Source organism: Manihot esculenta, chromosome 14, assembly GCF_001659605.2.
Source record: "Manihot esculenta cultivar AM560-2 chromosome 14, M.esculenta_v8, whole genome shotgun sequence".
Classification (NCBI taxonomy): Eukaryota; Viridiplantae; Streptophyta; class Magnoliopsida; order Malpighiales; family Euphorbiaceae; genus Manihot; species Manihot esculenta.
In genome coordinates this window covers 10444968-10463906 of record NC_035174.2, presented here as the reverse complement: position 1 = coordinate 10463906, position 18939 = coordinate 10444968, and the positions used below count along the sequence as shown (strand labels likewise).

The 18939-nt window shown below is 36.4% G+C and overlaps 2 protein-coding genes, 1 long non-coding RNA gene and 1 pseudogene across 5 annotated transcripts; 2 read left to right on the top strand and 2 right to left on the bottom strand.

Annotated features, from left to right (window-relative positions):
• Positions 1–772: 772 nt before the first annotated feature.
• On the bottom strand, positions 773–4540 carry LOC110631305 (F-box/kelch-repeat protein At1g55270). The gene is made up of 2 exons (XM_021779077.2): positions 3653–4540; positions 773–2410 (listed from the first exon to the last, which is right to left on the bottom strand). The coding sequence occupies exons 1-2, from the start codon at positions 3677–3679 to the stop codon at positions 1151–1153; spliced, it is 1287 nt and encodes a 428-aa protein (XP_021634769.1). The 5' UTR covers positions 3680–4540; the 3' UTR covers positions 773–1150.
• A 1847-nt stretch (positions 4541–6387) lies between these two features.
• On the top strand, positions 6388–7954 carry LOC110631307. 3 transcript variants are annotated; one of them, XR_002490481.2, is made up of 3 exons: positions 6388–6554; positions 6778–7005; positions 7192–7954. It is a non-coding gene; the product is annotated as an uncharacterized LOC110631307 (long non-coding RNA). The 3 variants fall into 3 exon arrangements; XR_002490480.2 differs by having other exon boundaries at positions 6388–6709; XR_002490479.2 differs by having other exon boundaries at positions 6388–7005.
• Positions 7955–8267: 313 nt separating this feature from the next.
• Positions 8268–12717, bottom strand: LOC110631306 (transmembrane protein 128). Its single transcript, XM_021779078.2, has 4 exons — positions 11767–12717; positions 8976–9140; positions 8826–8877; positions 8268–8733 (listed from the first exon to the last, which is right to left on the bottom strand). The coding sequence occupies exons 1-4, from the start codon at positions 12021–12023 to the stop codon at positions 8644–8646; spliced, it is 564 nt and encodes a 187-aa protein (XP_021634770.1). The 5' UTR covers positions 12024–12717; the 3' UTR covers positions 8268–8643.
• A 4333-nt stretch (positions 12718–17050) lies between these two features.
• On the top strand, positions 17051–18403 carry LOC110600507 (annotated as a pseudogene).
• Positions 18404–18939: the final 536 nt, after the last annotated feature.

Below are 18939 nucleotides of genomic sequence, written 5' to 3'. Positions count from 1 at the left end.
TATGCCTATTTTTATTTATCTTTTATTAATACAATTAAGCTTGTAATACATGAATCTTATCAATAATTTTTATTTTTTAATATAATATTAAACGATGAAAAATAAAATTTTAAAGATAATTTCTCTAAAATATTTTAATATATAATTTATTTTTTAAAATAAATACAGTTAAAATTACTAAAATTTTGCATCTTAAGATTATTTTCATTTTACTATATTACTAATAGTGAAACAAATTTTATAAAATTATTTTAACTTTGTAATTATCTTAATAATGCAAAAAAGAATTAATGATAGAATTATATAAAATTACTTAACCAATGAAAATTATATCTAACAGATAATTCTATAAAAATGATTTTTAAGTATTAACTAAAATCGGCTTTCTAAAAAATCACTAAGTATAAACAATTTTGAAATTACCTGATTTCTAAATTATATTTATACTTGCCAAAATTATTGATATTTTAAAAATATTTTAACTTAATCCATAAAAATATCAAAAAAATGTGAATTAACTACATATTTTAATATTATTAATAAATTGTACAAATATAAATTTAATACAATTAAATTACAAAGTATTAATTTTTATGCTTGTCAGGAATTTATTATGATTGATATTTGAAAAATAACTATACATTGAACTAGAAATCGCAATATGAAGGGTTCTTAGAATCCAGGGATTTGTCTCCCTGAAATAATTCTTGGAATCTCAGTGCAAGTGCTCGTAAAAAATTGGCCATGAACTGCAGAACATGCACAAGCACTGTAGCCTTGAAAATTATATATATAAAAAAAGAGTAGGATTTGTGAGGAAAGATCAATCACCAACTGACCTGCTTATGTATCATACATGCTGAGCCAGATACATTGTGACAAGAAGGCCAAGTCAGTTGGATAGTTTGCTCTTCAATTTTTAACATGTAAACTACTCTGTATCTTACATCTAAATTCTAGCAAAACAAACATCCTTACCCATACAGCACTCCTCCTGGTATAAGGATTCTCCAAAAAGAACCAGACTGAAATGGATTTGTAAGTCTCTGAGCTTCTGGTACTGTCCTTCCATGAATGTTATAAGCAACATTTCAACAGCTACTAGATGGCAAGAGGAGCCCCCGCTGATTTTTGATGCCTTAGCTTTTGTTTATGCTTGAAGAACCTGGCAGTGCACAATATGACTTTTCAATCGGTTCCTGCCTGCTAGGCTTGACAAGAGATTTGTGACCAAAGTCTTAAACTGCCCTTTCCCTGATATTGTTTCCCACAAATGCTCTGCAGTGGCTCCCCTCAAATCCTCAGATTTTGACACATCCACCAAAGATATGCTCATATTATTCCTGATGATGCAGAGTTTTCCATTAAGTGGAACAAGTGCAGCAGCCTCCAATGCCTGAGAACTTCCCAAATGCATCTTACTGTCAATATGCTTGCTCCAAGAATCAGTCACATCATCATAAACCCTAAGTTTGCAGCCATCCTTACAGTCCAAAGCATAGAGGTTTCCGTTTAAGGAAGCACTTGGGTTTCTCCAGCCTGCAACCATGCCGTCGTAAACAGGGTACCAGCTATCAGTTTCTGGTTGGTAGACTTCACTTAGAACCTGTCGATGAGATCCCAGCCCCTTCAGGAACCACTTGCCCTCATAAACAACCCCAATAAAGGGCACCATAGCAGTGCTCATATCTGCAATGAAGGACCACCTATTCTTGTTAGGATCGTAAACTTCTGCTGATCTCAGGGACCGATGCCCCCCCTCATTTTCCCCACCAGCTACATATAAACAGTTGTTTATCACACATGAACCAAAAAAATGCCGCCGACGAAGCATGTCTGGGGCACGGTGCCACTTATTCGTCCTAGCACTATAAAATATTACTCTTCTCATTGATCCTTTTAGAGGGTCTTTGCCACCAAATAAGTAGAGGTGACAGCCACTGAGGACAGCACAACCAAATCCAAGGACTTCAGAGTACTCCCTTGGGACAGGGGGAAGGGGCTGCCAGAGTTGGTATACAGGATCAAATGCATGCCATGAGATTTTGCCATCTCGGTCTCTCTTGATGACATATATCCATTCTTCAGCAATCCCAAGGCTTTTCCGAAGTGAGTAGAAGAAGTTTCCGGCCAAAAGACGATACCATCTTTTGCATACTAGCCGTAGCTTACAGTGCTCTACTCTTGGGACCCGGATCAAGCAAGCAATAGCAAGATCATCAGGGAGTCCTGGAAGCAGAGGAGATTGGTTTCGGCTCCTGTCACCGCGTGATGGCTTGCCCCTAGTAGGATGAATGGATGGTTTAATGTCTGGTTGAAGGCAGAGCTTAGAACCAGGGACATATTTTTTCGCACTGGCAACTGTTTTGAGGCCTGCATCTACTCTACATAGACAAGCTGTGGTATCAACCTATAAATATTATGAAGAATAGTTAATTTACATTCTTTCAGCTGACCATTTTTTATAGCATGTTCTAAACAACTGAAATCATAATCAAATGTAACTAATTTATACAGATGCTACAATATTTCATTTTGAATTTTTTTTATAGGGAGGAAAAAAAAAAGACCAACTTAAGCTCATCTAATTTGCTTGCAATAAGGGAAAAAATAAAACACAAAATTGCATGCTATAGCTAACACTTTCTAATACTTAGGTTTTCTACCTAATTAGTACTTGCACATCAGCATATGCAAAACTCCTTTACACTCGAGTTCTTTCACTATAACAAAGAACAAGGACCTTCAAGAAAGGAACAGATATCACTTTTTCCCTTTAAGATTTAAATATTGTAATACAATACACTACGTATTGCAGTATTTCTGCGTATAAAAAAGCATTAACTGGCAATGAATAAGGTGGAATCATTTCCATATAAGTAATAATAATTCTACTGTAAGGCAGGCAACACCATCAATGAACTACAGAAGAAACAACAGAACAAATAATTACTCATTAACCTCTATATTAAAAAAAAAAAAAGAAAATTCATATTCATAGAAAAGATTAGATGCATAAATAGGCTATGGCTTCAGAGCAGATTCCAAAATTCCGCTTCTTATAGTTTGATTTCTTTGCTTTATTTTTTCATTTCACCATCTGAGGTGTCTACCAATATAAGAAATTAGAATAAGAAACTGCACTTATGGTAATATGCCTTTGATGACCCAGGAAAAATGTTATTATGACTAAAGAAATTGAATACACCTCCATACTGCTATTAATCATTTCTATAAAACCATCTAATCATGCAAGTTCTTTGCTTTTCTTATTATGTTCACTCTAAAGAAGTTCATGATTATTCCTGAAAAGATAAAAGCTTATTTTACAGTCATAGGATGATCCATGGCCAGTTAACCTTAGACTTTAAAATAAGCAATAACAGAAAACAAAAATAAAAATGAAAATCACATGCATCATAAAAGAGTTCAATCACCAACCACTGAAGTTGCTAAACCCCTACAGAAAAAGCTTAAAATTTATACATTGAACCTAATTTTACATCACCACACAAGAATATAAAAAAAAAAAAAAAAACCAGAAACTTCACATTTAAAATGAGGACAGACCTAAGCATTACATTGGTTGACTAAAAACACAAATCTGTTAAATGGTAAAGGAGGGGAAAAAAAACTAAGTATGGAAATTTACCAGAGGGGGTTGAATCCCTCTATCCATAGTTTCGGCTTCAACGATTAGCCAACACCTGATTCGTCAAAACCCCAACTCCAAAATCAAAGAACCTGTCTCTCAACCTTTATTCCCTGCATTAGAAACGAACAAATACCAAATGCATACACCCGATCAGCACCACCAGTCCGCATCTAGAACTCACCTTCAATACACCACCTTTTCACTAACGTTTCAAAGAAACTGAATTTCAGGAGATATAACCTCTAAAGCTTCCAATTCTACCTTCGAACCAAACAATCCAGCTCAAGATAACTCAGTTAACTCAAAACTGGCAAATTATATCAAAGAGGCAAATCCCATGAAGCCAACACAATTATTAGATTATCATGAAAAACCATCTCCAAAATCAACAACCCATGAGAAAAACCCTCATAGAATCATCTCTCTTTCAGAGAGAGAGAAATCCAAATCTTATCTTCTGATAAAGAACTCAAAAGATCCAAATGCGAGACAGCATGAAAATGGGGGCAAAGGGAGCACTGCAAGAGGGATAGAGACCCTTCTTTTCAAACATTAAATCTTCAGTGGAGTTTAGGGCCCATTTACCTCAACGGCACAACCTACCAAGCACAAGAATATGTCGTTCACCAAGAGAGAAAGAGAGGTGAAAACAAAAAAGCAAAACCTAAACCATTACTGGAGAAGAGGAGAAAGGCAGGGACTTGAATGATGACACTTTGGTTGTTGTATTGGAGGAATGAAGAACAAATCACTACAAATGGAATTGGAAAATGGTTGTTGTTGTTTCCTTTGGTTCAAGACACTGGCAAATTGAGAGAGAGAGAGACATAAAACCCAAATCTTGTGACCATTTCTCTATTTTTTTTCCCCTTTTGCCGATGGACAAAGATTCAAACAAATACAAAAAAATAAGAAAAAAAAATCATGGTCCCACCATACCACATCACAGTAGACCAATTTTTTTTCAGAAGATTTTCCAATTTCTTATATGTGTATGCATGTGTTGACCCACCATCATATTACATTCTTCTACTTCTACTACTCCCTACTACATGCTCTAGATGGGTATTTTGACTAAAAATCTATATTTTCTGGAATTTCTCAGTTGAAATCAAGACATATAAAATGTGAATCCCATATTAATTTTTTTAAAAAATAAAATTTAATATTTTTAAATCCGTGGTGAATTTAATTTCTTCTAATAATTTTGATCATCAGAAAAATTTGGGTCTTTTAAATGGAGCTATCAACCATTAATGCTCATTTGAAATTCTCATGTGTATTGGAGTCTATATCATGACAAATTGTTGCAAGTAGTTAAAAGGGTGACTATGAGAATAATGGGCAATACGCAATGATGACATATCTACCATGCAATCTAAAAATTTATTTAAAAAAAAAAGGGTTATTTCTCCTTGATTGTATAATCTCAAAATTGAGCAATTAGTTAGTAGATCAACATATTAATTTGGTGCACTAAATCAACTAGCATTTATTCATTTCTTTCCATGGAGGTGTGTTTAAAAGAGTGTAATATACTTTTATTAGGTGGGTACTTTCTGGTCATGGGTCAAAGTTTTGATAATATTTATTGTTGTAGGTTGATATTAATTGAGGTGTTGAATTTTTTTTTTTTTTTATGACCATAAAAAACATAATTTTTTTTTTATTTTTTATAAACATATTACCTCATTTACGAGGGAAAGTTCCTTCTGGTAGGGAGCTGTTTGGGCAAATATGGGATTGGATTAAGTGACTTATCAAGGCTTTACTTTTACCCCATCATGTTAACTTTGTTGGTAGAAAATTGAGTTTCAAGAAATGGGTTCATAAAAAAGAAAATCTCAAAGGTGGAGTTTCCTTTAAAAATTAGCCACATCTTCACACAAGTAAATCAAGGAAATTTCAGCAAATGGGTACTTGATTATTTTATTCAGCACATAATATTGAACAATTCTTACAAGGAAGATATTTACAAGCATGCATTCTTTGACAAATGAAGTTTCCTTCTACATGGATTTGTGGCTTCCTTCCTAACCATTTGACTCAATCTACTTCATTGGTTTACTACAATTTGCATTTTTTTTCCTCTATTTATATTTTTAAATAATTTTCTTTGTTTTGTTTTCAAAATATCCAATCAAACCGGCTGTTTTATGTGATATCATAAAAATTAAACCTCCATAAAACACTTTTAAAATTTATAAAGAAGCGTTTTGACACTTTAATAAATCTGTTCAATACAAATTCAGATTAATCAGTGAATTTCGGATAGTGAATTTTGAATATCGAATGGTTTATATAAAAGAAAAAAATGTAAATGTCTAACTGTTTAGTTCCATACAAGCAACAAAGAAATATAGAGAAGAGATTACACAGCAACACCAACTTGATAATTAGGCTTGATCTTTGAGAGCAAGTTGTTCATCATTATGTTAGTGTAACATTCTTTGATTCTTTCCAATAATTTGTCATTTCTGTTTACCTGTAATGCTTGTTCTCAACTCTCTATCCAGTGGGAAAAAAAAGATTGAAAAATATTCCCACCATGCAAAAAAAGAAGATAAAGAAAATCATTAGTGATGGAAAATCATTGGTCCATATCTTTAATTTTATTAATTTTAATATTTTTTTTTTATGAAATGAGAGATAATATAAAAATAAGTTTGTCTAGTTTTGTTGAACTTATATGCTCACAAGACCATAAAAAAAGTAAACGAAAACCAACTTAATAAGAGGCCATTAGCTTTCGTTGAAACAGATAGCCATCTGTTTTCTTGAGCTTATCGTTTTCTGTGGAAACATCCAACCTTCTTTCTTTCTATCCAATCAAGCTTTGGACGAATGAGAGGTTTAAGATCAAGAAGAAGATTGAAAATTATATATGCATGATCTCAACGTAAGTGTCAATCGCTTTCTGCTCCATTTGTGCTGAAAAAGAAGATGCTTTTTTAGAGGGCATTTGGTTATCTTAAACAGCTGTTTTTGTATCAGAATTTGAGTTATGTGATAAAAGAATGTGATGCAAACACAAGAATAATTGAAAGCACTAAGGTTAGAATTATAAGGTTGGGTTACTTTTCCTTTTTGGAGAAAGGAGGTACTGAAGGTTGTCTTTACAGATTTGGGAGACAAGGCATGGTTGAGGCCTTTGTGGGGACTCTCATGAAAGCCACTCCTGTGGGGTTGCCATCAACTTTCCCTGCCTCGGCAACCCTTTAAAAAAATTCAAAAAAAGGAAAAATGAAAATCATCGAACAGGTAAAATTTGGTATTTGCCCAAGTAGTAAAGATATGGGTGTCAGAAAAATAACAAAGACAAGCTGCTGTCTCTCTCTCATTTCTCAAGAGTAAGAAACTCTCTCCTTCCTTTTGCCATTTGGTGTTTCTAGAGCTTCATCCCTTTGTGTTAATTTGCTACTCGTCAACCAGGAAAGTTTGCTGCTCCCTACCCCAGTTTGTCTTCACTGGCAGATGTGTTGAGGGTATTTGTTGGCTGTTTATTTTGATTTTGGTTTGGTTATATTTGGTTGCAGGTGGATCGCTAATCCTGGTCTAAACAAGGAGTATCAACTCTGGCCTGCATATCCTAAGTGGTTTGATTTGAAATGTGAGTTGAGATTATCAAATTGTGTTTTAGTATCCTTTCAGAGAGGAATTTCTCTTTTTGAATAATGTTGAACAACTCATGGGCAGAGTAGCCTCTAAACCACCGGTCTTAAGGCGCAAGTGAGTTGTCGATGAAGTCTATATTGTGTCCCTTCCCCTAATTTGAACGAATCCCTTTGATTGCATTTTGATTTGCCTTTGGGCTATTAAAGGCTTCTACGATTCGTTCTTCGGCCGATTTTTCTTCTATATGGATGTTGTCTTGTTAATAGAGACCGCAATTGTGTATTTCATCCAAATCAGGCGACGGCCAGACCACTTCCATTATTCTGACTGGGCCTTGAGTATAGGCATTTTATTTGCAACTCCATCTTCGAAAAATTAAAGTTGTGTAGGAGTTAGGGGTGTTTCGCCAATGTATAGGTATCAGAATTTGAAAAAGTAGAAAAATTATTCGTTAGACTTTTGAAAAAGTAGGGATGCAGAAGTGAATTCCACCGAATTGCAAGACAATTTCTTACCAAATTTGTTGTCGGAAAACTTGTTTAGGCATGAGGTTACAGTCTCTTATGTGCCTGTTTGCTTCCAATTTGTCCCTCACACAGGACAAGTTCTTAGAAAGATGGGAGTTGATAGAGCCTAATCATGATTATTAAAATAATATTACCTTGAGCTTGTTATTTCACCTAATCAATTATCTTCTCTGTTGACGTGCATTGGCTAAAGCCACAACATATAATCAGGACAAATCGCATGTCAGGAATCGTCGCTTAAATAATGCATTCTTTTGGAATTGCCTGAATGTTCACAAGTTGCCGTCCGGCACGCCAGCAAATGAACATGCTTGCAAACCAATTAACGGCATCTCAAAAGCACTTCTTTTTAAAAGCATGATAGCTTTGCCGAAATGAATTCAGAAGATGGTGAAAAATACATTAAAAAGCATGTAAACCCAACCTCTGTTGACACTTGGCCATGTCAACAACCTCCTAACAAGAGAAAATTAAGCTGGAAGCAAAAAATGATTCCAATTGGCTAAAATGGTATTAACATTCAATCCCTCTACTATAAATCACCACACCACCTCCATAAACCAAAGATGAACCAATTACTAGACCAAAGCTAACACTGCATGACAAAATTTGGAACAATATGGGATGACTACTGATACCTCACAGAATCTCACTGGTAATGCCAATTCTGTGATACTAACCGTAGGCCATAAAATTTTGTGTATCAAGCTGAGAAATGAATACTGACCAATTGAAGGACACTCAGCTTTAGTTGTTCGCACCAGGATGACAAAACTAGGAAGGAATCGTATTGCAGGCATTGTATTCGAGTTAGAAAATCTTCATCTACGTCAGTGCTCGGAAGTCTTAATCTATACGGAATGTATCATTTGGCTGCCGGAATGTTACAATCATGATATGGGGAAAGATAACCATGCAAGCCATAAATAGTGTGAACTGCAGCAATAGAGAGAGGATTAGGCAGTTACTACCCAAGTAAATTATTGTACAGTTAGAAAGGAACAAAAATCAAATGGTCTAAGGTGTACCAGAAGAGGAAGGGTCAAGAAACTCCATATCGGCCATAAAGCAAAGGCAAACCTACATAAAAAGAGGTTCAGAGGCAGGAACTGTCCAAATATATAAGCCATACAAATAAAGAAATGGAAAAGAAAGTGACAGGACAGTTAAAGTCTTACAAGCAAAAAGAGACGAGTCCCAACAGGGTAACAAATGGCAAAGCAGATAAACTTGATAGCTCCCATTTTTCATCAAACCTCCTGACACTCCATGCAAACATACTTGTATATAAGAATATGATGACATTCAACCCAGCACCTATCATCCCAAGATACAAGGGTAATCTGCATGCAAAATTTGGAGGATTAGAAAAACCAAAGAAATTAATTAGCTCATAGATAATTCACTCTACAACCATGCTTGCTTCACCACACATACAAAAATATTCTAACATGCCAAACATAATATGCACGTCTGACATCACATGTTAAAATTACACTCTTGACAACTTATTGATCATAAACTATCACATTTCATAGAAAATTCAAGGAATTTGCTCAAAATGGGATCTTCCAATCCACTGCAAATGAAGAATGTTTCCATTAGAAAAAAATGGAGAAATTAAGTTTGTTACTAAGCTATTAACTATTCTGTAAAGGATGGACATAAAGCTTGAGGTTGGTGCCACTCGCCATTTCATGACAAAATTCGTTTTCAGAGGAAAGTAGGAAGCTGCCTTCAGGAATTTTTTTTTTTTTTTTGTTTTCTGTCAAACCACTTCTATGAATACACTAGACAAAATATATCAAAAAAATAAACTAGCTATTATGGAGCTAATTATTTTGAGATTGTTCCAGAGATACCATAATTTTTGTCGACAATCTCAATATTCTTGGCAGATATACCAGAGGTTTGATCCAGAAACTCCATGTTGTATTACTTGCACACCGTAAAGTAGTTCTCAATAATATCATTTATTCAAAACCAATGTCTACAGCTGCATGCATGATTTTGAGTTATGAAACTGGCTAGGGACTTAATTTCATAAGAGCGACCGCGACCCAAACACCGGCATGCACAGGCCAAAATTTAGCTGAGATGTTAAACAGTACCCAAGATCTAGCAAAGTTCAAAATAATTTAAAAAATGTTGCATTATTTGTAATGAGCTTTTCACATAGTAAACATTACCAAATCTCAGTGTTCAACATCTTTAGTCCATGTGATGGGTCAACAGATCCATAATTTTTTGCTAAAGCTAATAAAGCTTCTCATCCACAAGAAGCCATGATTCTCTGTACTAATGGAAAAAACTGAAACTAATTCAAATCCAAAAGCTGGTCTCAGTTTAAGATAGTGAAGACAACCAGAGAACTCATTTTCCCTAGTTTGCCTCTATCCAAAATTATTCTATCACTGATTTTTAAGAAGATGACCATTTGTTTCTCCTCAGGGTGTCAAAAAAGGCCTTCATAAGATCTAATAGTTTTTATAGAAATAGTTACCTTGTACCAGATCTGAAGGCCATTACACTTTAAACTCCCTCTTCCTAAGATCTGCTTCAGTCATTTAGCCTTTTCTTAGATATGCTGATACAACACTGCATCATAGGGGAAGGGCCAGGAGCACATGGATGGTTTATTCTCGAAGATCAAAAAGGAATCAAGGGGATTTGGAGGGGCAGAGTTAGTTACAGTAGCGTGAGGTGTCATTTGCATGGGCACTCTCTTATAAATAGAATAATGAAAGGACAAGGGAAACCATGAAAATTTGTTATTTCGTTAATTTTAGGAGCACATTTCTTTTCTGCTTGGGGAGAATAATCTCCTGAACTTTGTTGGTCTGTAGTTCTGTGGATTGCAATACAACTCTTCCTTCCTGTTCTATTAATTCCTTCCATTTCTTACCTCTAACCATTCCTTTCTCTATCATATGCTTTCTCTGTTTTGTGGATATATGTCTTGCTGTTTATTAATATCATGTGGTTTTAAATTGTAGGGTAAAAGTTAAAAACAAAAAGAAGCATAATATTAGTTAAAAACACTTTAAATAAAAACATGTCAAAGCAAGATCCTTGATTAAGATCACCATAATTCATCAGAAGTGTTAGTAGTGTGGCCCTTAGTAAAATTATTACAAATCCGCCTATTAGATGTAGGTATATAACAAGCTGGTCACTTGAAAAAAAAAAGAGAGAACAAGAACAAAGTCCATGATCACCAAAAACAACACATAATATTTTTAAGGCTGTGACACCTTGTTTCCATGAAAAGATAAAATGCAGCAGTTTAAAACCATGTTTCTTACTGATTGCACTACATTTCCTCCTTTTCCAATTTTTATTTCAAATCTTCCTTGTCTTATCCTTTTACCACTTTGTCAATTTTAATAAGCAGCTTCTCTACATGGGTAAATTTAAAGGTGATCTTCATAAACAACTTATCCATAGACCATGTCAAACAAATTCATATTCCACTTAATTCACTTGGGAATGGAAAGAATGTACAACTTGATTTCACAAATTATAAGATGAATGTGAAAACAGAAATGCACCTAAAGCTAACAGAAATACATGGTCTAGCATTCAATTTTCATGTAAACATCCACCAATTTGATAATCATATAAACCTCAGAAAAATCTTCAACAGTACTTTACACGCTAGTTTTTGTACAGAGAAAAAGAGCTCCTTGGTGATATCTGATTGTTTCAATGCAACAGTATATTTATGGCATTTCAAAATATATTTTCAATTTTTCTTGGCACAAGTTGACTCTTAACTGAGACAGCACAGCAGTATAGAATGGTTAAAAAATTATAACATTTCAATGTCCACAGGGAAACATACAGAAATATAAATCTAATAATCTTTTGAAGATTATAAAAAAAAATAACTGATTCATAGTCTCATAGCATTATCTTAAGGGGGAAAAAAAAAATCCCAAAGTGAATGATAGCAAATGAATTGTTTACCTTCTTATTCGTTCGTCGTGCCACAAGAGATAAATCAAATTGGAGTGTCTATCACCAAAGTAAACAATGAAAATTGCGGAAGCAATCCAAAGCACATTCTCCACAATCTCAACCCATGACCGTTCTCGGGGGCTAAGAGGCGTAAAGGGCTGTGGCCTTGAGCATGCATCATCCTCAAGATCATCACCACCAGAAGCATAGCCTGGGCTATGTCTCTGCCTCATATATCCACCGCCAACAGGTGAACCACCAGACATGATCACACACTGAGGAACAGCTAACAGAATGACAACTTCCAATTCGAAAATGAAAAATCTCAAGGCAGAAAAAAAAAATCAATAAAACCTCCTCCACTCCATCAAACCACTCTAAACTTAATACCCACAAATGAAATCAATTGCCGAAAAAAATCTAAGCTCTCAGCCACTCCTAAATCATCATATCAATATCTCATAGTAAACTGAATACACAATCAGTGAGCCAAATAAATGAAATAAACTACATGAGGGATTGTTTATTTACCAGAAACACTAAAAAAAGATACAATGAATAAATATTGGTTTAAAAAAAACAAGAAGAGAAATTGAATTCCTCATAAACCTCACATCAAGGAAGAGAATCACAGAAGCGCCTCAAAAGGGAAAAATAGGTGAGAAAAAAAAACTCCAACGAACTGGTAATCAATACCCCAGAAGCTCTAGCTCATCAAAGGCCCCAAATTCCAAATTCCAGATTCCAATTCCTTTTAATAATCAAAATTCTAATGGGTTTCACCGATCACAGCCACCAATGCAAGGAAAACAACGATTCAGAAGGCTAAAAGAATGTAACAAAAGGTAGGCAGGAAGGGCAGTTTGGTCATTTACAATTGGGCAACATAAGAGTGGGAGGAGTGCGGAGTGAGGCTTCTTGGTCGTGAGAGAGGAGGCTATTTGTTTATAACGGATTGGCTTCGTGTCCCTTTTGAAGAATGTACAAGATTTGAGCTTGGAATCTTCCACCCTTCTATTTTTATTAATTTAATTTTTAGTCGTTCATTAATTAATTAGGGTTTATCAGCTAATCATAATATAATCTGACGGCTTAAGTCACGACCGTTGACACATGACGAAAGCTGATTGGTCAATGAGTGAGTTCATAAATTTTTATTTAAAAAATTACTATTTGATATCTCATATCAATTCTTTTAAAAATAATTTCTAAAATTTTAAAAAATTTACTAATCATTTCCTCCATTAAATATTATTAAAAAATTAAAAATATTCTCAATATAAGATTTTTAATTAATAAATTTTTCTAAATTATAAAAATTAAATAATAAAATATTTAACAAATAATTTTTTAAAAAAAATCAAATATATTAAAATCAAGAGGCAATGAAAAAACATATATAACTTAAATCATTGGATTATAAAAGAAATTATCTTTTCAATTGATCTTAGAAGCTAATCTATAAAGTCTTAGCTAAAGATTTCATATCTTTCACAATTTCTGTAAATTTATTTTTTCAAATAAAATATTTATAAATGATTTTGAATCACTTTCCACCTTTATATGACTAAACTATTTAGATTTTATAAAAAAATATTACTTACAATTTGTAGGCTAAAGTTTCAAAAAATAAAAGGATGAAGCATATCTAAAATATGCCCATTTTACCGATTAACAAAAATGCAGTCATAATTTCTGCAGGGACTAATTATTAATCAATAAATAAAATATAGAATTAAAAAATAAACTTTTCATTTTTATTTGACTTGGTGTTTTAAAGGCAAAAATGGTGTATTTTTTAGGTTTGCTTGGCAAGACACCAAAGATTCAGTGGCTTATCCTTCCAGCTAAAGCTTCCACATGGAATTTGAAAGTGGGCATGTTCAGTTGCTTTTAGTTTTCGAGTTGTAATTGGTGATTTTAGGGTTTGGATAATGATGACCGTGGGGCTTTCTTTGCCCTGAGTGAGGCTAGGTTCAAGAGGAGAACAATAGCTCAAACACCTCGCTCAGGGCTGGGTTCGATCCGGACACGCGGGGTAGGCCAGGTCCACCATGAGCCCAGGTCCAATAAGAAGAAGTCCAACCCATTGAAGTGATGTGGGAAAAAATAATAGGCCCAAACACCTCGCAGCCCTACCCACATGAGCACTGGAGAGAATTAAATGGCCGCCTAGCGTGGTAAGGAGCCCTAACACATTCGTACGTACGGAGTTGAGTGACAGAGACAGCTAGCATTGTAACATGGAGGCAGATATACATCACAGGGGAAAAAAGTGGAGGTTCTTCTTCTTCTTCTTCTTCTTCTCTCCTTTGGGGGACTCCATTTTTATTTTCTCTCTGCAACTTTTGCCTAAATATACCACTCTTATTCATAAAATCTGACTTGAACGTCGGAGGGTCTCCACCGGGGCATCCCATGTAGACCCCTGACCGTTTTTCCTTATTTTGCAGGTCCTTTCATCAAATAGAATATTGAGAGACCCATTTGATGGATCCATACGATGGACCAAGAAGAAAACCAGATATATCATGATCGATCATGGAGCAGGAGGAGAAAGAGATTCATCAAGTGGCGCCGTCTGTGGGAACGAAGGAGATCTTTTCGTCACCGGAGTTCCTAAATCCACCCATTGAGATCCACATGAGGTATGAAAGCTTATGCGAAAAGAAAGCTGGAGATTTACAATGACCCAGCTGAATAGCCTAGCTGAAAAGAATGATCCAGCTGGTTCAAGAATATCTTGATAGTCTTTTAGATAGTTTATTTTAATATTTATTAAATTTTATTACTACTAACTTTTTTTTTGAGATCTGACGAAGTGAAACTTCAGATGATGTATATATTTGTTGAAACTGTGAGATCAATAGTACATATGTTGTAAAGATTAGATGGGCAGATCTACTATAAAGTTCCAGGTAACAAGTTAGAGAGGAGGAGTATGGAAGGCTTTGAGCAAGAAACTCAAACTCTGCTGAGCACAAATTTTGATTGAGGACTTCGGCAGAGTTCGTAGATCGAAGCACCGAGAGGTCGGTGGGTTGGAATAGCAAGGTTAGAAAGAGCCCGAGCTGCCAAAGATGTGTCGACCTAGTGAAGAAGTTGCTAATAAAGAAGATTGCTAGCGTGGTCAAACTCTAACAAGCGAGGCCGGCATGACGCCACCTGTCAATGCAGATGGGCAGACATGATGGAGCCAACACCACACGTCTGCAAATGGAGAAACCACAACTTTCAAGAATTAAAACAGATATTACCAGACGATCAACTTTTGAGTGGGAAGACTCCAGCAGACCACGATCAACAGGTCGGAGGAAAAACTCAGACAAGTCGGTAAAGCAAAATTGGAAAGAACAGCCTCAGCAAACCAACAAGAGATTCCTAGTAAACATCGCGAACCCGACGGGACATTGAACCACATGAATAAATCAGCTCATGCTTAATAGTCGACGGACTCAAGCTCGAGATTGAAATCGTGAAGTCGGATAGATGTACGCTTGAGGTCGAAGTCATGTTCGAGGTTGATCCCGCATTCCTGGTCGGATGGCCAGATTGCCCTCAAGATTTGAATTAGCAAGTTGGTTGGTCGGAATAGCAAGACAGAAAGGAGCTCGGCAAATCCAACGACCACAGCATAAGATTACTCATTGAGGTCGGATCTATGCTCGAGCTTAGATTTGTGATCGAGGTCGGAGCCGTGTTTGTAGGGCTGAGCAGATTTCGGTTTAAACCGAAAAAACCGACCGAACCGAACCGATTTAAAATTTTGGTTCGGTTTTTTATATATTTCGGTTCGGTTCGGTTTTTCATTTTAGAAATTTCGGTGATTTCGGTTCGGTTCGGTTTTAGATTCAAAAATTTCGATTAAACCGAACCGAACCGAAATCACCTATACTATGTCGTTTTGAAATATACTCTTATAAGCGTTTGCCCTAAATCTAAAAGATGTGCCATTGAGAGTAGAGACGCAGAATCCACGCCGCCTCACTCACCCCTCCCGTCACACCTGTGCCTCTTCTTCTCTGAGCACTGAGCTCCACCACTTCCAGCGGGTCCACCGTCCACCGTCCAACCTCCACTCTCCTCCCGACATCGACCGATTAACCATCGCGGCTAACTCGGGTCATCGATCTTCACTTGCAACGCTGAGTCGCCGACTGTCGTCGCTCTCCACTGTAGCTCTCTATTCTCTCTCTCCAGTCTCCACACAATCTTCGGCCGTCGCTCTCCACGCAATCTCCGGCTGTCGCTCTCCACGCAATCTTCGGCCGTCGCTCTCCACACAATCGTCGGTCGTCGCTCTACAGGTTAACATATGCCTTAACTATCCGCTTGTAGCATATTACATTGTTAAGAGTGTTGGCCAATTAAGGGATAGCTTGCTGGTGTTGGTTATGAAATATAGGTGTATATTTTTGCTTGGTTGTTTAATCTTCCTGCTGTGGAAATAGAGAGCAGCAATACAAATTTTGTTGCTTGCTGGTGTTGTAAATTTGTATTGCTTGCTGGTGTTGGTTTCAATTTGCTATTTTATGGTATTGGTTAGTATTATTTTACTGTTATTGCTCTATTTTGTATTCTTGCGTTCAGATTTTATCTTCCCAATCTGTACATCCGATGACACACTGCTTTTTGAATTGAGTATTGGGGCATTTCAGCTGGGGTTCGCATGAATATATGAGTTGTTTGATTTTTTATTTGTAAAATTTAAAATTAAAATATTTTAATAGAATTTTAGAATGAATTTAAAAAAAAAAAATTGAAAATCGGTTCAACCGATCGAACCGACTGAACCGAACCGAACCAAATCGGTTCGGTTCGATTCGGTTATTCTTCTTATTCAGTTCGGTTCGGTTTTTGTAAAATTCTACAATTCGGTTTTCGGTTTTTTCGGTTCGGTTCGGTTTTGAACCGAACCGACCGAATGCTCACCCCTACGTGTTTGAGGTCGGACTCATATTTCAAGTCGGATAAAATGATGTTGCCGAGCAGCTAGGGCGTGACTCATAACTATCCGACTTGGTTAGACAACAATACCCCTCAAGTATCGGTGCAACAGGGAGAAGACAAGAGATGATCAGAGACCCAAGCCGATCGAGGAGGGATTCGGGTTGTACATGCTGGCCAGTTTGAAGACAAGTGAAATCGGGGTGCGGCTGCCATCTGGGCTCACTGGAATCGAGCGAGTTGTGCGGCACGATAGCCAACTTGGAAACTGTATATCCAAACCGACAAATAGACGAGCTTGTTACGGCTGAAAGGGCTAACTCCTGTAGAAGAAGACCCAAGGGCCATGCAAATCTGCATTTGCTCAGTCAGAAGGAAAGAGGTCCATTGGACCGGGTTTGACAAGTTAGAAGATGAGGGTGATGTGATTCAGCGAGTTCTTCTCCTGGGTTGTCAGTCTGGTTTCCAAGTTTGGGATGTTGAGGAAGCTGATAACGTTCGTAACCTTGTTTCTAGGCGTGATGGCCCTGTTTCATTCTTGCAAATGATACCAAAACCAATAGCATCAAAGAGGTCAGCAGACAAGTTTGCAGACAACCGACCTCTTTTGGTAGTTTGTATTGATGTGACCCTTTCTGGAGGTAGCACCTTTCAAGATGGGTTAACTATACCACAAAATGGGAGCACCCCTGACCCCCATGATCTGGGTAATGCTAGTTTTGTGCCCACCATCGTTCAGTTTTATTCCCTAAGATCCCAATTTTATATACATATGCTAAAGCTCAGATCAACTGTTTATTCTGTGAGGTGCAGCTCTCGAATTGTTGCTATTTCTCAAGCAGCTCAGATACACTGTTTTGATGTGGCGACACTGGAGAGAGAATATACTATTCTTACAAATCCTATAGTCACTGGTTACCCTTGTTCGGGGGATACAATCTATGGTCCTCTTGCAGTTGGTCCCAGATGGCTGGCTTATAGTGGAAGTCCAATTGCAGTTTCCAATTCTGGACGTGTAAGCCCACAGCATCTAACACCTTCTACAAGCTTTTCTGGTTCCAATTCAAATGGCAGTTTGGTTGCACATTATGCAAAAGAATCAAGCAAGCAACTTGCTGCTGGAATCGTGACACTAGGTGACATGGGATATAAGAAGTTGTCCAGATAACATTGGGATGGTTGTTGTCAGGGATATTGTCAGTAAATGTGTCATTGCCCAATTTAGAGCACACACAAGTCCTATTTCAGTGTTATGCTTCGATCCTAGTGGGACCCTTTTAATTACTGCCTCAGTTCACGGCCACAATATAAATGTTTTCAAAATAATGCGTGGACTCCTGGGAAGCACTGTCACAGTGATGACAACAACTGGATTGTGATAAGCTCCTCAAGGGGGACCAACCATTTATTTGCTATTAATCCCTTTGGAGGGTCAGTGAACTTTCAAACTTCAGATGCTAGCCACACCAGTAAAAATAGTGGATTAGGTGTAATGATGAAGTCATCTATTCGTTGGCCACCGAACTTGGGCTTACAAATGCACGAACAACAGAGCATTTGCGCACCTGGTCCCCCTGATACTCTCTCTGTTATCAGCAGAATAAGGAATGAATCTAATTGCTGGAGGGATACAGTAACTGGTGCTGCAGTGGCTGCAGTGGCTGCAGCAGGAAAGCACCATGTGAGTGGATCGGCGTGAACCGCACTTCCAATTACGAACTCGTACACCATGGATTAGCGTGAACCACACTTATCATTATGAACCCGCACTCACTCGGTCTTCGAGAACCCTCACTTATCTAAAGTGTTGTTTGCCACATTTTGGATAATCATGCAAATTGATGATTGAAATAAGGTACACATAACTTGCCACGTGTCATTAGCATAATTACTGTTGGAGAAATTTACAAGCCTTTAATTACTTATTTCAAATACTCATGATATATATGTATGCTCCAGTTACCCAAATCGTACTTTCCTGTGTATATTTATTATTTTGCTTCAGAATTTCAAGAATGCCTTTAGTTATTAGCAATTATTTTTAATTAAACATTATTGAATACAAATGATTTCATAGATTATTAAAAGGTATGCTTCGCATGTAAATAGTAAGACTAAATTTAATTAAAATATACCTCTATGAGTGTAGGTATCCTGATAATTGCTTACATTTTATAGATTGAAAAATCCTGGAGAAATTTACACATGCAAAATATTATTTATTGAATCTCTAAA